The sequence below is a fragment of the Scophthalmus maximus genome, chromosome 5 (assembly GCF_022379125.1).
Source record: "Scophthalmus maximus strain ysfricsl-2021 chromosome 5, ASM2237912v1, whole genome shotgun sequence".
NCBI classification, from domain to species: Eukaryota; Metazoa; Chordata; class Actinopteri; order Pleuronectiformes; family Scophthalmidae; genus Scophthalmus; species Scophthalmus maximus.
Window position 1 is genome coordinate 13,715,334 of NC_061519.1, and position 22,167 is coordinate 13,737,500.

At 42.3% G+C, this 22,167-nt stretch overlaps 1 protein-coding gene across 2 annotated transcripts in view; it reads right to left on the minus strand.

Annotated features, from left to right (window-relative positions):
• The window catches only part of kcnn1a (potassium intermediate/small conductance calcium-activated channel, subfamily N, member 1a), a 45,303-nt gene that overhangs the window by 13,008 nt on the left and 10,128 nt on the right, over positions 1–22,167 (minus strand). For both annotated transcript variants that reach the window (XM_035635327.2, XM_035635328.2), the window contains exons 2-4: positions 12,395–12,868; positions 9,456–9,551; positions 8,910–9,328 (exon numbers count right to left, since the gene is read on the minus strand). In XM_035635327.2, coding sequence (XP_035491220.2) covers positions 8,910–9,328; positions 9,456–9,551; positions 12,395–12,868 — 989 coding nt within the window. The remainder of the gene's footprint in view (positions 1–8,909; positions 9,329–9,455; positions 9,552–12,394; positions 12,869–22,167) is intronic.

Consider the following 22,167-nt stretch of genomic DNA (forward strand, 5'->3'; position numbering starts at 1 on the left):
AGTGCAACCAAACTGGTCACCACCAAAGGGAAGAGTAGCCTCTTCAAGTTCGCTTCTCTTCATATGATCGCAGATTCATAAGATAGTCCGTATTCTATGTGTACTAATAAACGATTCCCAGCCCGTTGATTTTTTTTTTAGCCGCCACTGTGTACAGGTGAGCTCATGACACATACGACAAGTCCCTGCTTAAAGCTGCAGCCCAGTCTGACAACAAAACCTCTGAACAAACACAATGGTAATGATGAATCCAATGTGAGACACACGTACACACACACACACACACACACACACACACACACACACACACACACACACACACACACACACACTTGTATATTAAGACTTTTTAAAATATTCAATTGAAAACACTACAACATACACTATTTCTGATTTGGCTACATTGACAATTATAACGACGTATAAAACAAACTCCATTCTCAATGCTTTACCATTCCAGTGTCACATTCTGCACATTATTTTTAAGATGAAGGTGTCATTTCATACACTTATTATCTTGTTAATCACCTCACATACATGAAATCTGCGAAACCGCTGTTTTCAGACAATTTTCAGAAACAGCAGGAACGTTCCTGGAACATTCAGGAGAGGGCTGGAGCCTGCGTACAGCGCCCACCACTCGCTCACAGTGAACCTTCCGGAGAATTTCCTGCTGTGTTCTGACAAGCACTCACTCTAACATTTTCAGGAAATTTTACCTGGGCTCTGGCAAGAAAAGTTCGGAAAAATCTGATTTGATGTGGATGTCTGAAAGCAGCTTAAGACTCTCTGCTTCAATATGGGGATCGAGGCATCCAATCCTGATTCTACACCAAAATCAATATTTTAAACTTCCTCCAGGAGAGCCACATCCTTGTTTCTGTTTCTACATCCCTTCTTCACCGGTCAGCTGCAGCAGCAAAGCATGTGACTTTCTCCACATTCAAAAGACTCTGTTTAACATTCTCGTGCTATCGCCTGTGCACAAGAAGAGCACTCCCCCTCTTCCTCCTGCATTTTGGTTTCACATCAACAAAAAAAATCGGAAAGTTTTTAATGAGGGCCGAAGTAAAGCTGCAGCCCAGTCTGACAACACAACCTCTGAACAAACACAATCGTAATGATGAATCCAATGTGCCACACACACACACACACACACACACACACACACACGCACACACACACACACACGCACGCACGCACGCACGCAAGCACACACATGCACACACATCCTTGTTTCTGTTTCTACATCCCTTCATCACCGGTCAGCTGCAGCAGCAAAGCATGTGACTTCAAAAGACTGTTTAACATTCTCGTGCTATCGCCTGTGCACAAGAAGAGCACTTCCCCTCTTCCTCCTGCATTTTGGTGTCACATCAACAAAAACAAATCTGAAAGGTTTTAACTAGTGCGAGTCTTGCCTATATAAATGAATTTGAGCACTGGCTGAGATAGCTTGGGGACAAATATGTTGGGATGCTCCTTGGAGAGTGTGTTAGTTGCAGTAAACATGAGCAGATTAAACTCACAGTGATGATGACCTAATTAAAAAAGTGTAAACCTAACAGTGTTTTTACAGTGCACCCAAAATGCAAAGCAAGCGAGCAGCAGCAGAAGCAGCAGCACATTCAAAGAGGACCGTGCACATACAAAATTAATGGACAATTTTACAATATGTGCATTTTATAGTGTTTCCAAGAAACAGATAAATTTAATTATTTGGCAGCGTTATGATTTCTAAAACTCACAATTAAATTTAAATGAAGTCTAGTTAAAGTTATTATTAGTCAAGGATAGCAGTATTAGTTACACTGTTAAATTGAATGCCTTGAAATGTGTGGAGACAGTCATGCTCCACAGAGGATGATCTCAATCTAATCCAAACTTTCCCACTAGCATAACCACAATGTACATATTTGTGGATTTTAGTCAAAGATCTTAACATCTACTAGAAGGATAGTTGTGAAATTTAGAACATACGTTCATGTTCCCCTCAGGATGCACTGTGTACACCTTCACTTTTCATCGAGCAACATCATCAGGTCAACTAACCTTTATCTCTACTAACCCTAACCCCGATTAGCGTGCCAACACGCTAAACGAAGATGATGATAACCATCGGTTACCCAACTGTTCTGGTCTCTCTCCCCCTCTTTCATCCCACCTCTCCTGTCTCCCCAATTTCTCTCCTCTCACCCCAACGGGTCGAGCTAGATGGCCGCCCATACCTAAATCCGGTTCTGCTAGAGGTTTCTTTCTCTTCATCATCGAAAAGTCACAAGAAGTGACACACAACAAACATTTTTTTTGGAGAAAAACCAACCAAATCTCACATTCTTAGGTCTATCTGTATCGTTTCTCTGACTTCTCTGCAACATGTCTCACTATACTGTAAGGAAGGTTTCAATATAATATAAGCTATATGAGGTCTCATTGTACTTAATGTAATTCATATATACATATATGTGTGTGTGTGTGTGTGTGTGTGTGTGTGTGTGTGTGTGTAGAGGACAGTCATCTTTATTTCTCTGCTTTGTGCCTGAGTTTCGCAATTCTTAAAACACCCTTGACCAGTCACGGTGACCCCTCATCTTAAAATCAAACATGACAATCTCACAAGTGGTATTGTAATTTTACTTTTGCCAAATAACAGAAAGTTTAAACCAAAAGAGAGGAACCGCTGCGTGGCAGAGACTGTCCATCAGCTTTTGAGTTTGAACCAATGAACCCTCACCGCTGAAGCATGATATCACTTACTGTTACACAAACTGTATATCTTTTGCCAGGAACTTAATGTTTTTTTCTTACCGATGGCAAAATGATTGCACTTTAATAATGCGATACAGCCTAATGTATTGCTGTCAACCAACTGCAATTTGAATCCAGAAGTAAAGCACTGCTTTGATTTACTGACTTGTAGTTTTGGCAGCGAGGCCTGCAAATGTTTATGAATGTCATCCACACTAATTAAACAGCCAAAGAGTGCACCACAGCAGTGTAACAAGTAATTGTAAATAAAAGTAATGATGAAGTAAAAGATGTCAGCTAACATTAGCCACTGACAAAGTTTTCCCTTTCATATTTAAGCAGGGCACTGCAGTCAGGCCCTTGTTTTGACCTGCTGCGAGTGTCCTTCTTAATCTACAAGGCCACCACACAGAAAGCGTCATTCACACGGCCCTAAATCTTAAAGTTTACAGGCTGGAGTGTGGTTATGTCTGTGAGGTTATCGGACAGAGAGTATTCTATTTCAGATGTTCCACTGAATTAGGCTGGAGACACCGAAAAAAAACTCAGCAGTGAGTACCGGAATCACAGTCCCTGCCTTTCTCAACACTAAAGACAAATGTAAACAAACTTGTGCTTGTGCTCAAGCTGAAAATAAGTTCACAACGGTTCCCATGTCATTATTAAACATGTATTTTGCTCATTGCAATTCATCACATACCAAGTGATGATACAGTTTACTTTGCTGAAAACCATACATGCCCAAACTATTTTAATGTTTTCAAATTTCAATTCCTTTCTGATTTAAAAAAGAATGTCGGATAAACTGTTTGGGTGCATGTCAGGAAAGTGTTTCAATTATATCAGTAAAAAAATTAGTTCAGAGTTTGACAACCATTGTATGATCTATTTGTTTGTCCCCTGACTGCACAGACCATTCTGTGACATTTGTCAGCTTATTAACATAACCCTACTGTAGATTCCTGGTCAGTTCACGTTGGTCTCACTCTTCAAAGCATTATTGTAGCTCTAATGTTAATAGACAATAGAGTTGACCTGAGTTGAAGGGATGCAGCGCTCACTAGTAAGCGGTCATCCTGCAGTTTAATGGCCGGCATTCACAGCAGATGTTTATAGCTATGCATGGTATTGGCAGACATGCTTGGTAATTTACACCTAGACAATCGTCAGTCTTCTTTTCTTTTCTGCCTTCATGCAATTCAGACATGAAATCAAATTTAGAGAGCACGAGACTCAATTCAGCCGTGAGACATGACACGGAAATTAAAGCCAACGTCCAAAACTTAGACTTGTTTAAAAAATGCTCATAAATTGAAAACAACACTTATCTCTTTCTAAAGGGTAGATGGATTTAAGAACCTATGGGTATACCTAGCAAACACATTCAGCAGATTGTTGCATTTCATAGTCCCAGCAGCTACATGAGAGTTATTGATTCTCATAACATGGTTGGAAAACTGTCACCAGTTAGTATGGCTTTCACAATAACTTTTGTGACATTGTAGTGCCGGGCGTCATCTGCATTTATAAGCTGGACTAAGAATAATAACAGTAACATTTAGGAACATTTGACTCTGAGCTACAACCTTTCATTAGAGTAAGGACCAGCACCGGTGCATATCCTGATCACATCTTGGTGCATTTATCTCTTTCGCGTTCTGTGTTATGCAAACATGCCTTGTGGACTCTATGTGTGACTTTGCCATAGGCTGCAATCAATAATGCGGCTGCCGAGCGTGCACCATATAAAGTCTCATTACAGGATCAACCCATAGAGAATCCACCTGTCCTTGAAGTAGCAACAATTAACATAAGTTCCGACTTTTTCTGGAAGAAATGCTCATTTCAAAGATAAGATGAAGGTATGTTAGACACTTAATTTTAACAGTGAATCAAGTATAGAGAGTTCACCTTGTAAATATAAATTTCCAAACTTGAAGGAACTTCGACACAATTGGTTTCTGTTCAGTGACAGATTAGGGTGTTTTCAGTCATAGCCTGGAACCTGGAAAATCTATTTGGATATTTTATGTAAACCTGTGGTTGGCGGGAAAAAGTTCAAGTTGCACTGGTGTGCATTTCTCTGGTTAAATGCTCGGTCAGCTCGTCCTTGGTTGGCACTGTTTGTGTCTTAATGTCTGAGCAATGACAGTATCTGGAGGCCAAACCTTGGGTGTGGGTGTAGCTGAATAGATTATCCAGTGCTGCGCTCTGAGAGAAATTCGGGAAAAAAGAGAGCTCGTCTTTTATGTAGCCTATAGGTCCTTACAGGAGAAGCGAGGTGTGAAACAGCAGTTTCCCATTGCCTCGAAAAACACAGTGTTTTGTTTCAGGTAACAGAGTTAGAGCAGGAGAGGAAGAGTATTAGATAACAGTTACCGAGAAAAAGAGCAGGAAAGGAGTCAGGCAAGGCATGCATGCGAGTGTGTAACTGAGTTCTGGCCAGATTGGGCCTGCTTCTTATGGATAAGGGAATCAGTAGTAGGGAGAGATGTGGAAAAAATTTCAAGCATGCCATGGTAGATGGGTACAGTAAGAGATCTGCAAACAATTAGTCAGGAGTAAGAGAGTGGGGAGGGATCCTTATGGTGGAGAGGGAAGAGCTAAAAGAGCTCAGTAAAGGGGCTTAGTTGAGGTAGGTTAACACCGAAGATGGGCCGTGTCAAGAAAGAAGGGAAAGACTCCCAGTGACCTATGTTGAATCTGTCCACTGTAACATTAGCATAACTCCCCCCTCCCCCCACCCTTCCATCCATTCCACGTTCCCCTGGTTGTGTCTTTCATTCCCCCCATCGAGGCATTGTCCAGGTCGACTCCACGCTCGTCCAATCTCACATCTTGCTTCCCCTTTAGTTGGCTCAGGAGCAAGGTATATGTGACAATGTTTACGGCGCATCTAAGCTAAGTCCCACACTGCACGTCGGGACACAATCGCCTCTTTTTCCCCCCTCTTTTATTTTACTTGAAATGATGGGATTGATAAGTAAACATTCAACCGTGCATGCTGTTTCAATGTTTACAAGAGGAGGGACGAAAAAAGGAGAATGAGGACATTCACTTCATGGGTGTAAACAAAAACTGGAGACACTGCTTTCAAGTCACAACTGACTCCTTCTTCAAGAGGGGCTCCATTTAAGAAACTACCCAAAAATGGGAAGCAATGCCCTCATTTACCTGCCAAGATTTGGACTGAGTTGCACAAGACATACACTACCAATCTGACCAAAATCACACTGATAGTATGACAGATCCCAGACCAAGGGTACATTATCTAGTAGCAATCTGACTAGACATATGTCCTCTCCTTAGACACTCAGACCTTCGTTTGGCTACAGGAGACCATCTCTAGAGCAAAATCTTTGCAGTGGAAGCAACGAAAGTCTGTGGGAGAACCTCTACAACACGTTTCAATTAATTTTGTGAAGGGAGACACATAATGGGATGGTAATGTGTGAACACAAAGAACAGAAAGGCTCTCGCTCCCTGGCAAATCTTTGGAGTCGCTTGTTAGTGGGACTTCTTGTGAAACATAGATCTATAACAATTGCATAAGGAGAGGGAGAGGAAAAAATCAGAAGAGACAAATTGCCCTCTGGCAGACACGTGAAGGTGAATTGAAGGAGCTGCTCCATTTTAGCACAGATTCCCTCCTCCACCTCCTCCTCCTCCAGTCCCTACAAGCTTAACACACAACAGATAGCAAAGGGACGCTTCAAAGTGCTGCTCAGGCCGCTGGTCTCGGCTGTTCTCCTATAGCCAGTAAAGGGCCTATTTTCTTCGCATAAGGACGGTGCCATGTTCATGCCAACCAGAGGGCCTAACTAATCCCCCTTTGCCATACTGAGTTTGGAAAGGATCATCGGTTAATTGTTTTAGAGGGGCTGCCCCTTCTGCCCAATATCACCCCCCACCCTCCCAACCCCACTTGGGACAGCAGTGGCGCCAGCTCGGTGCAAAATGATAAGTTGGTTTTTCCACGGCTAGAGAACGAGGACTCACATGGTATCCCTATGGAGCAGCATAGTGGGGAAAATAGAAAGTACAACAAAACATTATACAAACACACGCACACACGCATGCATACACACACACACACACACACACACACACACCTACATGTGCATGCTTGCACTTATCCATAGGAGCACACACAGACATACGTACACAAATCCAACCAGCTGAGCACATGTTGTTCTGAAACGGATACCAAAGGACAAACAGCATGCACTGCTCATGGAGAGTCTGTGACAGAATGTGCAAATTTGTGTGTTTGTGTGTGAGCAAAACAAATCTACCAAGTCCCTGTCGGAGATCCTGTTGTTATCTTTAAATCATCTCTTTAAAATCTGGATTTACAAACTGACATACTGTAGAATAAGGGGTGTGCAGGGTCAAATGTTTTTCCTAGTGTCAATGATATGGTGTTCCCATCTTATATGATGAGTGACTAAAGTCCAAATAATGGCAATTAGGTACATTTTTCTCCAACTGAGGCTATTTCCTGTTTAAAACTAAGCCTGGGAATAATAAAGGGAAAAAGTGACAAAGAGTGTGCAGTGATAACCGTGAACTGGACTACTAAGGCTACATCCATACTAATACACTTTCATTATAAAACGGTGCTGAAACTATCTCCATCTACACAAGCGTTTTAGACCACATCAGCATTAATCCCCATCTACACTAACACACCTGAAAGCGCATATCACATGACCATTCACGTACATTGAGCATGTGCGTGCCGGTGGAAACAGGAGGCAGGCTGTCCACTTTGCAGTTGGTTACTTAGTTAAAGAAAATGAGAAACAACAGTGGTGAAAAGTAAGACAAGGACTAGTTCTTCATGTTTTACATTCAGTGGTAGCAGTCGAGTTGTGACCGACAGGAACCGATCAGGAGTTTTTTTAAACTTAACGGTGTGAGCAGAGTTTCTGAACTTCTTCGTTCTTGAAAAACTCCGGAGTAGTGTGGACGGCACGTGCAAACGTAGCAGCAGTGATGCATTTTAAAAAGAAAATGTAGTCGTGTGGATGTAGCCTAACTGTATTCAAACTGTCTATTGTGATGTTTTGAACAATTGCAAATATCCAGTTGAGGTGGAACTCTGATGTCACGGCCTCTGCCTCTGTGTTCCAGTGGAGCTGGTGTCAAAGATCAGTTGATTGAGTTAAGCCCACCAGCCAATGGTTGGAGGTGCTGAGGGTCGGACAGGATCCAGGGTGGAACGTGCGAGGGGGGGGGCGGTTAGTGACAGGTGTTAACACGAGCGGGGGTAGTTAAGGGGAGAGGCACAGGAAGGGAGGGGAGGTACTTAGTAAAAGCAGGCGAGGCGAGCTGCAGGAGGACATTGAGTATCTGCAGTCAGGTCCTGGCTGAGAGACTGAGAGCAAAGCCTTTCCCTGAGCGGAGGCTTAACTTTTACAGTGCAGCACATGTACAGTATCATATCGGGTCTGACAAGAACTGCTGCTATAGATCTTCCACTCTCCACCCACCCTGCTCTAGTCCCCTTTTCCACTCCAACTATGCAAAAATGACTTTAAAACATCAAAGCTGGCATTAATGTCTCATTTTCGAATGCAAATGCAAAACGGGGAAAGAAAAAAAAAGAAAAGCTTTTCATTTCTCCCTGCCGCTTTCATTTTCAGCGAGAATCACTGCTGCCCCCTTGAGACGGAGCCCGATGCGCAGTTTTGGGGAGAAAACGGGTTAGGGGATCCTGGGGGCTGCTCTGCATTACCAAAACAAACCACTCAGCAAACAAACAATTAGACACTCATGAATTATGGACAAGCCATCTAAAATAGCAGTAAAAAACAACGAGTTGGGAGTCGCGGAGCAATTGCTGAGCTAATGAAACGTAGATCGGGGTGTTTTTAAACACTTAGTGGAGTAGTATGTGGGTGTACCTCTGTTTGCCTTCCTTTACACATGTATACAGTACTGACATCTAACCTATCCCGAGGATTCCACACATTTCAGCGGACCAGTGCAGATGAGCGACAGAAAACAAGGTAACACGGAGAGGCGTGGGACAAGACAGTGACAGCAGTGAAGGAGGAAGAGGTGTCTAGCAATCCACACTGTGTGATTGTGTGTCAGAGATTTCATTTTTCAAATTTCGTCCATTACTTGGCCATAATTGACAACCCTGTGTTTACCTCTCACAGACGCGCACAGTCCATGCAGCAATGATCCAGGAGGATATACTGAAAACCAGCAGAACAGTTCCTGGGCAGATGGTCATGAGGGTCTTCATGACAAAGCGTGTGTTGAAGTTGATCTTGTTGAGGGCGCCGATGCTGCGAGACGAGGCGTCCGTGAACAGCTTGCTGTGGAGTAACATGACCCTGCCGATCAGGTAGAGTCTCAGGAACATGGGGATGGAGAGGATGATGTCCACGTCAGCGTCGGCCACCGACGGTGTGTAGGTGAAGGCCAGCCGCGCCGTCCAGGTGAACACGTACTGGCCTGGTATGGGATGGATGGCACACACCAGCAGCTCTAGCACAATGAAGAAGATCCGTTCATATGTCATGGCTATCCTCCAATCGTCCGCACCATTGTCGACCATAAACAGCTGAAGAAAAACAAACACACACCAAGGACTTGTTTTATTTCTTCCTCCCATGTGAGGATCCTCCCAAAAAAAGGCAATAATAACACGTTATTACTATAAGAGTTTTTTTTTTCTGTGGTAGACTCACCTGGATTTCCCGGGCATGGTACATTATTATAAGACCAAGCAATATAACAGTGGAAAGGCTGATAAGGCATTTCAGTGCAAATGAGTATGAAGATTCCTGCAGTGAGAGAAACAAAGAGGAAAGACTATTAGCAACAGTCATAAACAACAATAACATTGTATATTATACATTTTATTATAACATACAATCATACATATATATATATATATATATACAGTGTATATAGGAATGGAAATAAACTGTGCATTTCGCATATTTTACAGTCTTTATTTAGCCTCAGTAGCTGTAGTACTGACTTGTTTTACTGCTTAGCAACAAGGTGAAATCGGGGAGTTAGGCAGAAATAGAAGTAAAAGCTTAGGGGATTTACTGTAACTCAACGTTTCATCTTTGATTTGTTTAAACAAGGAACATGAGAAGCATGTGTCCTATATATACATATAGGCATATTCATGCAAAAGTGCATACACACAACAGAACACACACACACACACACACACATACACTCCCTTGTTCGTTTAAAAGTCTATTTGAGAGCAGTTAATGGCGTTTAACACACAAACCGTGCAGTCAGGATGTTACTAAACAATGCAGCTGCAGGTGTAGGTGCAGCCTCATATTATCTATGGACGCTGTTCACCGCCATCCGAACTACCAATTAATCAAAGCCTAGCGCTAACAGGGGGACTTTCCATTTAATGGTAGGTGCAGAAAAGGCAAGGCTAGCATTAGCAGGGAGGCCACCACAGTGAGTGTCCCTGGTGATAAATAGACCAGCTGGATGCTAATGCAGTGTGTGTGTGTGTGTGTGTGTGTGTGTGAGTGTGTGTGTGTGTGTGTGTGTGTATGTGTGTGCGTGCATGTGTCTGTGTGTGTGTGAGTGTGTTTGTGTGTACGTACACGGGGGGCCATAGATCTAGGCAATGAGAACCTGTACTACTCAGACTCTATGTTGGTAAAATGCCATTTGATAAATCAATTTAACAACCATGATGTAAAAATGTCGCTGTGCAGCAGGCTTACTAACGATCACGGGGCTGTTATTATAATAACAGCACCAACAAACAAACAAATGACGAAAACAACAAGTGGAAATATCATTCATAATTGTCAGTGGAATGACAGTGAGAGCTGCTCAATATGACTCTGTCCTTCGCTGGTCCATATTACGGAATGTATTTTTAGCCGTCAACTAGATTACTTTGGCCCTTAGGTCGGCGACATGTTCGCAAGACATTCTAATGTCTGAAATTGTTTTGAGGAGTCCCTGGTGAAATAACATCTAGTAAACCAATTAATCCACCTGCAAGAGGTTCAAGGATTTTTCCGTCCCAGAGCGTGCTGCCTCTAAACGTGTTTCCCTCCTTCAGGATTTAAAAATCTAGGCAGAGCCTCAAGTGTCTGCTGTGTGATGTGGCCATCCACAGCACATGCTACCTGTCCGACGTGACCTCCCGTCTCTGAGCCTCTCAGAGACGGGAGGTCATTTCTATTTCAGCTGACCTCGGCTTGATGAATGGACTGAACCCTGCTCTGTAAGAGCCACAGACAAACCTATTGACTTTCTTAAAACCCCATACATCATCCTATAGATTACTACACTGACTTACTATATTACACAAGTACGCACGCACGCACGCACGCACGCACGCACACATGCATAAGAGTTATCAAAAATACATTAAAATTCAAATACATCCGACAGACACAAGAGGAAAAGACATCTGTCCCCTCGTGAGCGGAACCTACCATTGGGGTGTATGTTTTAGTCCTGACTCACGTATACAAATTATTATTGGAAATTTTTTGCAGCTCACCAAAGCTTTTATTTGCTCCCAAATTCCAGCTGTCAGCTGACATATAACATTTCTGCCAGTATAGATGATGAATTTAAAGCTTTATAGCAAGCGACTCTCAAACTTGATCTTTGAAAGCACAAGAGTTATGAAAATGGTCCCTTCTCATAGCTGCAGCACCATCTGACAATAATATACTTTCAGAGCAAAAATAAAGGTGGGATGATTTAAATCTTAAAGATTGTCGTATAATATAAAAAAAATTGTTCTTAATGCTAATTCCCTTATGGTAAGATGCAGCAATGTGCTTGTCTGAAAAAGTGAAATATCAAAGTTAGTAAATAGCCAGAAAAGACAAATTTTGCAACAAGCTTGTGAACATAGTGGAGAAAATAGCAAGATAAAGAACCAAATGCATTTCTCCAAGATTGGTGGAGACCAAAACACAGCTTACACAAAGGTTAATTATTTGACTGATGTCCGGTTAACAGAAAAATTACTGTAAATAAGTATTAATGCTGGATGTGTAAACAGACAAACAACTGTTTGCTATCGTGTTAGCTAACATCATAGTGCTATTATTTGCATCTTCTGTGACGTTTCAAGTCCAAGTAAACAGCCCTGTAAATACTGTGGTAAAAGCATCTCTGAAAGCACTGAGTGAACGATATTCTCCCATCAATACCCTGACACAGCGAACCTGAGTGGGTGACAATAAGAGGTCAAGGGGTGGTGACCCGGTCACCATGACCTTAAGTCCAAGCTGCCTGCTGGTGTCCTTATTTGAGGGTCCCACTTGTTCCCGAAACCTTGCAGTGTCCTCTCCACTCGGATTGGATAATAGTTAAAGATGCTCTTGGGAAGTTTGAATTACCTGGGACTTCATTGCCATCTTTTATTCCTATTGACCTTTCTCTTCTATGCTACTTGTCTATCTCTCTTGATATACTGTATACACATATATATGACTGTTCTTTTTGTGCAATATTCCCAAACACTTTGTTAGATAATGTACGTCAGTGTCTGGGCTAATAATTACTCGTCACGAATCTGACAGCTGCAAACCCCACACAACTCCAAATTTTACTATAGCAATGACAGCACACAAAGCTCCCACTCATGCATAACACATGCATGACCTACCTTAGTGTAAACCCCCCATGACAGTTCCGTTTCTGTCACCATGACAACAATCCCAAACATCCCGAAGATGAGTGCGTAGTCGCTGAGCCGCTTTCGCTTCTCAAACAGCGCCCTCCTGTGGCCAAGCTTGTAGCCAATGTCCCTATTCTTCTTCTGCGGCGCCCTGCTTCCACTTCGCCCGCTGCCCTCCCTGACCAAGCTCTCGTTGGACGCCTTGCTGGGGTCTTCGCCACCGTTCCCCTTGGATACCACCACCTCCAGGCCAGAGCTGTGCAGCGTCTGCAAGGGCTGCGTCTCTGAGTCGAGCTCCGCGAGATTGCGGCGCGACGAGGACGCCAGGCTGCCAACTAGTGGTCTCACCACCCCGCCATTGTACTTGGAGGTGTTCATGGCTATCTGAGGGAGTCGGCCACTGCTCTCAGAGAGGGAGGGCTTGGATCCAGCATGGCTCAGCTTCTTCTGCTCAGTAGTGGCCTGTGAACAGAAAGGAGGGCAATGAATACAATAGTATCACAACAACAAGGGTGTAGAAACTCAACAGTAGGTTGAAGAGACAAAAAACACAGATGGACTTTAAATAGAGCATCGATGTGGGAGTTACATCTCTGTGGCTCTGGAGAGGACGAAGAGAGGGATCTTGCAAAAACAATTTGGTTATAAAAGCAGATAGATTTAGTGCTCAGTAGGACATGTGGCAAACATACAGCATGAACCAAACAGTTCTTGTTTCAATTCCCAAATACTCAATGTCTGTTTGCCTAAGCAACAAATAGTGAGAGCTGGAAACAGAGAATTGGTCGCTCATGAATCGTCTTAGTGACTGTTGGAAACAAAACAAATATGATTGGCACAGTTGTACAGTTTAACTACAATGGTCAAAAGCTCCCCTTGTCTTCCTCTTTATGGGGCAGTATGGTTCACGACTACCAGGTTCTCCTTCAGGATAATGGCATCGAAACTAGATGGCTCAAAGACAAATAAATAATGAATGGGCTTTGATTTATAAATAAAACCATATAACCAATAGAAGACCCTACAAAGTGCAGAAAATTGAATCTTTGCGCTGCACAAATTTAGATATGAATGATTAATGGTTGGCGTGACCCTGTTTCCTTGTCAGAGAAACACTTTTCCCCGGCAGAAATGAGCAGAGGGCTTCCCAAAAGAAAACAGAGAAGAAGATAACGTGGAACTTGTCAAATCAGGCGTGTCACGGAGACCAAATGTGAAACTCCCACTACTTTAAGAGGAAACAAGGGTAACAATTTCTTTTGGAACTAAAAGCGTACTGAATACTGTAAACCTAGTGTCTGTTGAGGTTAAGGTCAACACAGAAATTTGATGATGCTGTGGAGACTCTGAACTTCTTCCATGAAGAGCAAGAAACTTACAAAGTGGTGCAAGAGTCTTGACACCAACGCTGTTGTTATTTTATCATCAAACACCAAAATAGCAAATGCACTTGAGCTTATCTGAGGGATCGTGGGCGTACTGGTCTGAAAATGAGGTGTGGTCAGGCACGAAAAATAGATGTCACTGATGTGTTCAGTGCATGCTACACCCAAAACACACCCTTGATTAATTAAGAGACTGAGCTGAACACTTTTGAACCGTTAGCCTGGCCCAGGTACCATTTTTTCCACCGTTGAACCAGCAACAGTGGAGTTGGACACGCCCTGAATGGACTTGCGTCATGCGCTTAAGACCGTGCGCTTAGATCATCAAAAGAAAGAGCCTTTGGTCGTCTATTGTTTCGGCTTTTCTTGGCAGATAGGAGGGAGTTTCTGTCCCGGTCACACAGAAAGAAAATGTTCCATCCATGCAGAGTCAGTAGCAGTCACCCCAGAAGCATCTATCTGCCGGTCCATGCCCTGCCCTTCAGAGACTCGAGCAGATTATCATAATGGGTTATGAAAACTTCACATGGAACAGTGCTTTTCCCGAAACAAGTCGTGGGGGGGGGGGGGGGGGGGTTGTAATAGCACTGCTGGCCCCTTTATTAGCCTTGACAAAGCATGCCTAATGCCTTTAAATGTTCTGTTGGGAATAAAGAAGGGCGGCCCTAATGGAAATTTACTAACTCCGGTCCTGTGATACTATCGTCTTGCACATATTGTGGCTCCATGAGAACAGGACTAAAGGTTAAGGATTAGTGCAGCCCATAGTGTTTCTAATCCCCTTTTCTGTATTAAATTGCTTTTTAATCTGTGCCATTAGGACCCCTCTACACTTTTGAAGACTGCGCAGTGAGTGAACTTTCGATTTGAATGACAGGAAATACTGTGGAAAAGGATATTGATATGCCAATAGTGGTTAAAAAGGAACAGAGTGCTGAATTTAGCCAATTTGATTTCAGTCCAACAAATTACAATAACAAATTCCCTGAAAGACACGTGCGTCTTGTAACCATTTCTGAACATCGTGCAAAAGGTTAAATTTGTTCAATTTACAACTAACTGGAGTAACGATGAGACATTCAGCATCAAGAATCAGTCACTACATGTTTCATTATTTAATTGTCATGCAAAATTACACGTTTTAACACAGCAATCTTGGATTTTTTTCAACATTAGGGACAGCCCACAAATATGACAACTCAAACCAAGTCCAACAACAGCAAAATCACACCCAAAAAATGTTGTTATTACTGCAGCCAATGTACTGGAGAGAGGTGAAGAAATGATGTTGGTGGTGTAAGCAATGAAAACTGTATGTCACTGTCATAGGCTAGGTTGTAACAAATGTTTCGTAAGTCTTTACATACTGTAAATAGCTTGCTGCATCAGGAGGAACAGTAGATCAGACTGCCGGCCATTTGAGATGTCTCAAATCCACAGCTCACTGATCAACTGCAAAATATCATTATTCCTTTGGTTCCGAGTGTCACAACATCATGTCATTCATTCTCAAAAGAGAGTTTCCTGCTTTTGTATTGGAAGTAAATAACTCTGGTATTTTTAGTCTCAGTCAAACTTTGTGTGTTTCTGAGATGCTTGATATGCAAATGAAGGTCCTGGGCTATAATATCTGGGAAGAAATCACAGACAACTCCCTTTGTGTTTGGAGAAAATGCTATTTATATAGTTTAGTGTATTTATAAGTGTATTTGTATTGTTTGTCCTACTATTGTCTTGCTGCAACACTGGGGTGTTAAAAACCTTTGACACAGGACTATTACCTAGCAGCAATGTGAGAGAAAACTTGCATCTTTCCCTCACACACAATAGTTTTGGGATGCAGCGTACTGCTCAAGGACTGAACTACCAGCACTATGATTAACAGGGTTGTTGTTTTACCACCTGAGCTAAAGTTAAAGCCACCAAATGTGATCAGTCTCCCAAAGACTGTATACGGAAGTTTACAGGTGTTTTCCAGGATCACTGAGTTTCTGTTGGTAATAGGATGTTCTAGTGTTGCTCCTGGCTTGTCTGACACTTGTCTTTCCACTCTTGTTCTGAATGTAATTGTTATATTTCATTTTTTTTTCTTTACATTTCACAACAGACTGTAAACCAAGTTTCCCAAGTTAAGAGACAGCAGAAAGTCCTCAAACACAACACACCCAAAAAGCATTGAATGCATTGGTTCAAGATGTGGATTCATGGCCTCTGACCTCTGAGCAAATGTGACTTCACAATAGATGACTGACAGGTGTTTGTTCAACATAAATCCACCCTGCTCCAGACTGGACAAACGCATCCAACACTGTATGGGCTCTCATTGATTTTCACCCTGAATTTGCAAACTGAACACCAATCTTAAAAAAAAAAATATTCCAACAAATATGAAACCATAAGGGTTCCACCCTTAAATGTAAAAAGCCGGAAGCCTTTAAAAGATCATTCCCCCAAATTCCCCTTAATCATATTTCAACTTAAAAACTTAACAATGAGGCACCCCTACTATGGTTTCCAATGACCAATTACATGACGGTCAATCAGAGTAATATAGCCATGTTGTGACATTCACCGGACAATGTAGGAGTCTGAGACGTAAAAGGAGAACATCCCGGGAAGTGTTGCTCCAGTAACGTAAATGAACAGGATTGTTGATGGACACAGGGAGTGCAGGGCTGCTGTTACATCCTCATCTTTAGTTACCTGTTCCTGGAGATCACTCGTCTCTGAACCAGGTCAGGACTGACCCAAATAGGGCCAAACCTCCCGTCAGTCCGTTGGTGTGAACACTAACACAATTGTTTCAGCGGTTCTAGACATCCGGGGGGAGATTTGGTAGAAAACACACCAGAGAAACAAAACAAGAGCGAAAATATCTGCACAGCCAAGTCTAGGAGAGATGAATAAGACGCAACTTGCAAAACACACAGATACATGTCTGACTTTTTCCTCCCCTCACCTATTATCCTCTCTTCTACAGAGTTTGCAGGAGGAGTCCTCACATCCCGTTCCAAAATCTCAAAGCACTCAATCACTTACCATACTCTCGCCCACTTAGCCAGCAACCCAAGCGTCTCTTTTTGCATTTCCCCAGCAACCTGACTAAACAGTGCGGCGGAAGGGCACTGCAGGCCAACGCCGCCCTTGTTGTCCCCTGATGCCCTCACAAGGACACATAGGGAGGCTGCCTATTCAGTCGACCAACGGCTCAATTTCATTCTGAATGGCACGCAGCATCCAGGTTCTATGAAATGGAGCCTCATAATAAAATTGAAAAGCCTCAGTGCAGAACAGTTTAAATGAAGGCAACTCTCTGCCTCGCTCCTCTCTTTCTATTTCGGTCCCTCTCTCTCTCCAGCCAGCTCAAATCTAATAGAAAACCCTCATTCTTTCTTTAGTCGTGTATGGGGCAACTCTGCTGCAGTCCTTAAGGCTTAAAGACCCTAAAAATGGAATTGTGCTTTTCTCAATCGAATGTGTGTTTGTGAGTTTGAGCATGTGAATGCCAGTCTGTTTAATTGTGTGTGTGTGTGTGTGTGTGTGTGCGTGTGTGTGTGTGTGTGTGTGCGCGCGCGTGTGTGTGGGAAGATGTGTGCATATGTGTGCTAGTTGAACAAGTTGATCCTCAGCCAGGCGTTGGATGAGGTCGGATATTGACACAGACAGTGTGCAGCAACGAAAACAAGCGCGGGGAGGAATTTCTTTGGGAGGATCCACGTGCATGTGCAAAAATTTGTGAACAGACAGGACAGACACAGACAAAGCTGACCTGAGAGGAGGATCACAAGAGAGGGAAGGAAAGAGGGGGAACACGACAAAATAAGGCAGAGATCTAAAAATGGAGGGAACATGAAAGACAGAGGGGGTGAAGGAGATAAATGAAAGAGAGGCACGACAGTTCCCTGTGGGTGTCTCTGTCGGCCCCTGGAGTGATTGAGAGCTGCAGGCTACATTCTCCAGTTTGTCCCTGCACACTAGACGCTGTCACATTTCTCTGACAGGCCAGCGGGCATCAGGGCTCCTCCGTCTATCCCTGACCAGCATGTGGATCATTACTCAGCGCTGGTGAAGACAGAGGAAAACCAGAGGCCGTCGCCCCAGATTCATAAAGGAAATCCTCCATCCTCCATCAGTCTATGTGCTGGAAATAAACAATATACCGTAGATTGAATCCTGTTAGAACATCAACTGTTCACGAATGAAACACATAGGCATTCGTATTATATCACAGTAAATTGAAATTTGACATCTGCACCAACGTCTAGAAAAACAGCTACTGCAGCAGCAGAAAGGATGCGTCTCTGCGTGCCTGGTCTTACCACACCATACTTCATGTGCCTATATCACTGCAGGGAAGGCAAGACCGGAATACGTGTTCTGAAACACACGAAGAGCACATCCTCAGTGAATACCACCACAAATACTGCACCAAACCAAAGAGATGACTTCAATACAGTGACATCTCAGCCTGTTTGCAGTTGGTTTGAAACACTGTGGTTCTAATAGAAGCTGTGCAGCTGTGTGATCAGAATCCTATTTTTTATGTGTTACTGAGTCAGTATGGATATGCCGACATCTCTCTGGGTTCTCCAAATTCCTCCCACAGTCCACAGACATGCAGATTGGGGTTAGGCAGATTGGAGATTCAAAATTGACTGTGATCGTGACAATGTGCGTGTGATTGGTTGTTTGGCTCTGTTTGTTGGCCCTGCGATACGTTGGCGACCTCTCCAGGGTGAACCCTGCCTGTCGCACCGTGTCAGCTGGGATTGACTCCAGCCCCCCGCGACCCGTCAAAAGGATGAAGCGGTATAGATAATGGATGGAGGGATATGGCGTTATGAGACTTGACACTATCTTTGTTTTCTGGCATCAGTGATGTCATTAGGTAAGGCTGTCACTATTAAAATTCAAACTAGCTTTTAAATATGGAAAAAAATAAAACTTCAACCTTTTGGGATCTGTTCATGGTCATCTGATCATCGCCACACCATATGAGTAGTGATGTATGGATGCCTTTTAAATTCAACACATCGGCTGTGAAAATCCACGATAAAGGTGAAACAAACTATAACTTTGTAAAAATAAAAATCTGTTTCAACCTAATTTCAGCTTGCTCTTCAAGTCAGGCACTGGTGAACCAGCGGAGGCTGTTTTGCAACGTGGGGTTGAATTGCCAACAGAAAAGTAGATTACAATTTTTTTTCTTCTCATATTTGTTCTCAGAGTTGAGTTAGTTTAGATTATATTTTACAACACATCCATTACAATACTTAAAATACTGCTGCATTATCAATGTTGTTGTAGTGAGTCAAAAACACTCAGACCAAACAAATTATATATATTTATATATATTTTTATAAGTTATGGTTCCAAACTCTTTTTAATGATGAGAAAATGCACTGTATCTGCTAACTGCTATCTACACCACCAGTGCAAATTTTACATTTCATTTTACTATTTCATTTCTCTTCCTCATAATAGCTACTCCTGGCAGCTAATGAATAATGTATTGTTTTGTATTGTAATTATTGTATTTCTTTATTCATCCATTTATTTAAATGATATTTTTATGGTTATATAAAGGTAACGGTAATGTATTTGTTCAGATGTGAAGAGTACTCAACCCTTGTGAAGACCCAACCCAGAAACTCAGCAAGAGAACAAATCAAAGAAAAAAAGTATATTAACGTAATACAGAACTATCACTGTCTGAACAATCATTCATCTCAAAGCTGTAGGTACAAATGATGGTATTTTGATTGAAGAGACAATTAACGGCTTCTAGCAAAGCTCTGCCTCCCTTACTTTACCTCGTTCTATTATACTTTTAATTAGAGAAGTAGCCAAAAAAAAGGCAAAATCTCCATGGAGCGAAAGGACACAGGTACAGAACATGCCTGTGGGAACGTGTTATTGTTAGGACTAATAACACACTGTTCAACAGAAACACAAGGCTATTAAAATTGGGACCCAACAAGGTTACTGCGTGTGTGCTTGTGTGCGTGTGTGTTTTATAAACTAGGTCCTGGGGAGATTGGGGTTAGAACAGAGGGGGGGGGGGGGGTTTTGGGGGGGGGGGGGGGGGGGGGTACTTTCCCTATGGGACACCCTGCCTCATTAGAAGCAATTTCAATTTCCAGCAAATTAAAGGAGGGGGTTGTTAGAAACTTGATTTGTAGATCAGGGACATATATTGACCTTGGTAATGTGTGAATGCATAAATATATATAAATATATAAATATATATATATATATATATATATATATTATACATAACACCACTTAGACATCATAGAAAAAGATGCCCTTTATCTCAAGAAGTTCTCTTCACTACCAGAGTAATGTGGTAAAGTAGTTGTCTGTGATGGGAACAGAAACTGCTAAAATCTTTAAGTTATATATTAATATTCCAGAAACTTGTAAATTTCACTTAACCATAGATGGTAAAGACAGCCAAAGAAATATGGCTTGTAAAATGGCCAGTAGAGCCTCTCAAACCTCAGTAAGTTTGTTTGCACTCACTAGTGGTAACAACCACTTATATAGGACGTGACTGCAGCAGAGGCAATGTTGTTTGTACAGTACGCTATGGAGAGCATCTTAGGCTCAACTCAGGTATGTGAGTATGAGCAGAGTGATGATATTCAGAAAAGAAAGAAAGAAAAGAAAAAATAAATGATCATTCCGTCAAAATTAAATCTTATGAATTTCATGAATTTCTTTTGGAATTTACCAATTTTTCTGCTCAAGAGATACAGGGTGGATTTTTATACTGCTAAGACTGCTGTTACTTTTGGTTAGATCGCGAAGCATTTTTGCAATGTTGATTAGTTTGATTACTGTAAGAGTCAATTTTAAATCCCTTTTTCCAAATCCAATCCCTTTCATAAAATTTTGAAAAAATTATCATTCTGAAAATCTAAAGAACAAGTAAGAACAACTCAACTGTTCTTTATTTGTCAGACAAATTTGAATAGAGCCTATTCCAGGTTAGACGCGTGACGGCACAGTGTAATTTCAGATCCGATATTCTTAGTGTTATTCTGATGTGCGAATGCCTCCATAAAACCTGCTCTTTGAGGTTTGACATTGGGAATGGGACCAGAAATGCATTTCAAAGTTGCACTAATCAGCTCACTTAAGCACCCTCTTTATTTTTGTGAATCAACAGTATTTCCCCATTTGCCTCCATAGTCTCCCGTTATGGCTGATTGCTTGATTGATGCCAAATTTGTGCTCATAACTCCTCATGAAAGGGGAGACCTGGTCCTTGACACACTCTTACACAAAACCAGATGTACCAGAAATCATACTTGCACTCACGTACCTATGGTATATGGAAAAGCATGACTGCAGCCACTTCACTGAAGATCAATTTCATGGGCTTACATTCCATTATCATTCTCATGTACAGTTATCCTCTCATGTATATTATAATGGTACAGTCTAAGGTGAGTGTAGTCATGCCTAAAGTGTTTGTAGGAGAGTACAGTGTAACAATGTGACTAATTATGAATTATGACCTAAAAGGCCTCCTGTACGACGTCACCTTTTTCAAATGAATCAAAAATAACTGGTAACACGTGGCCAGGGGTACAAGACACACACAAACACACCAAACTGAAGAATTTTGAAATATAGCTTTGTCTATGTGGACCCTTAAGACTAAACCATCTTCATTAGGTGACAGTTCCCCTGGCGGCTATTCGACATCCCGACAGGACCAGAGTGGCCACATATTCCTCACAGAGATTATCACCCTTAAGTTTTCCATAACCCACACCACAATCCCACAATCGTTACCCCCTATCAAAATGCATTTAGCACTGTGAGAACCAACAACTGCCTCATTGTTTAAATGCCACCACCTGACGACTTCTATTTTCATTGTGAGGTGATTGTAAGTCATTTGAAAACGAGCCGTCTGTAAATTTAGGCTGAGGCAGTTTCTTTCTCTCCCCAAGGCAAAAACATCAATAGCGGAGGTAGAAGCCAGGACAACCTATAGCATAGGACAGATCGATAACACAACAAACTCAGTAAAGATTGACTTGAGAGTTGCCTGGAAACGTCCTGCAGGAGATTTATGACGCGACAAGGGCACAAGCCGACGGGAGAAGCTTGAGGACAGGAGAGGGAGAGAAAGAAGAAGCGATGGGGAATCAGAGGAATCCTCACCATTCTCTTACAGGAGGATAAGTCCAGTTTAAATATAAATTGATTCCACCAATAGGTTCCTTATGTCTTATGTGGAAAAATAAACACCAAATACTGTGTTGATCTGAAAACTATGCAGTTAGTTTCATTCCCCGTATTCGAGCTATCTTCCATTTTTGAAGATGAGACCTTCACAATGAGAAAAGGGGGGGGGGG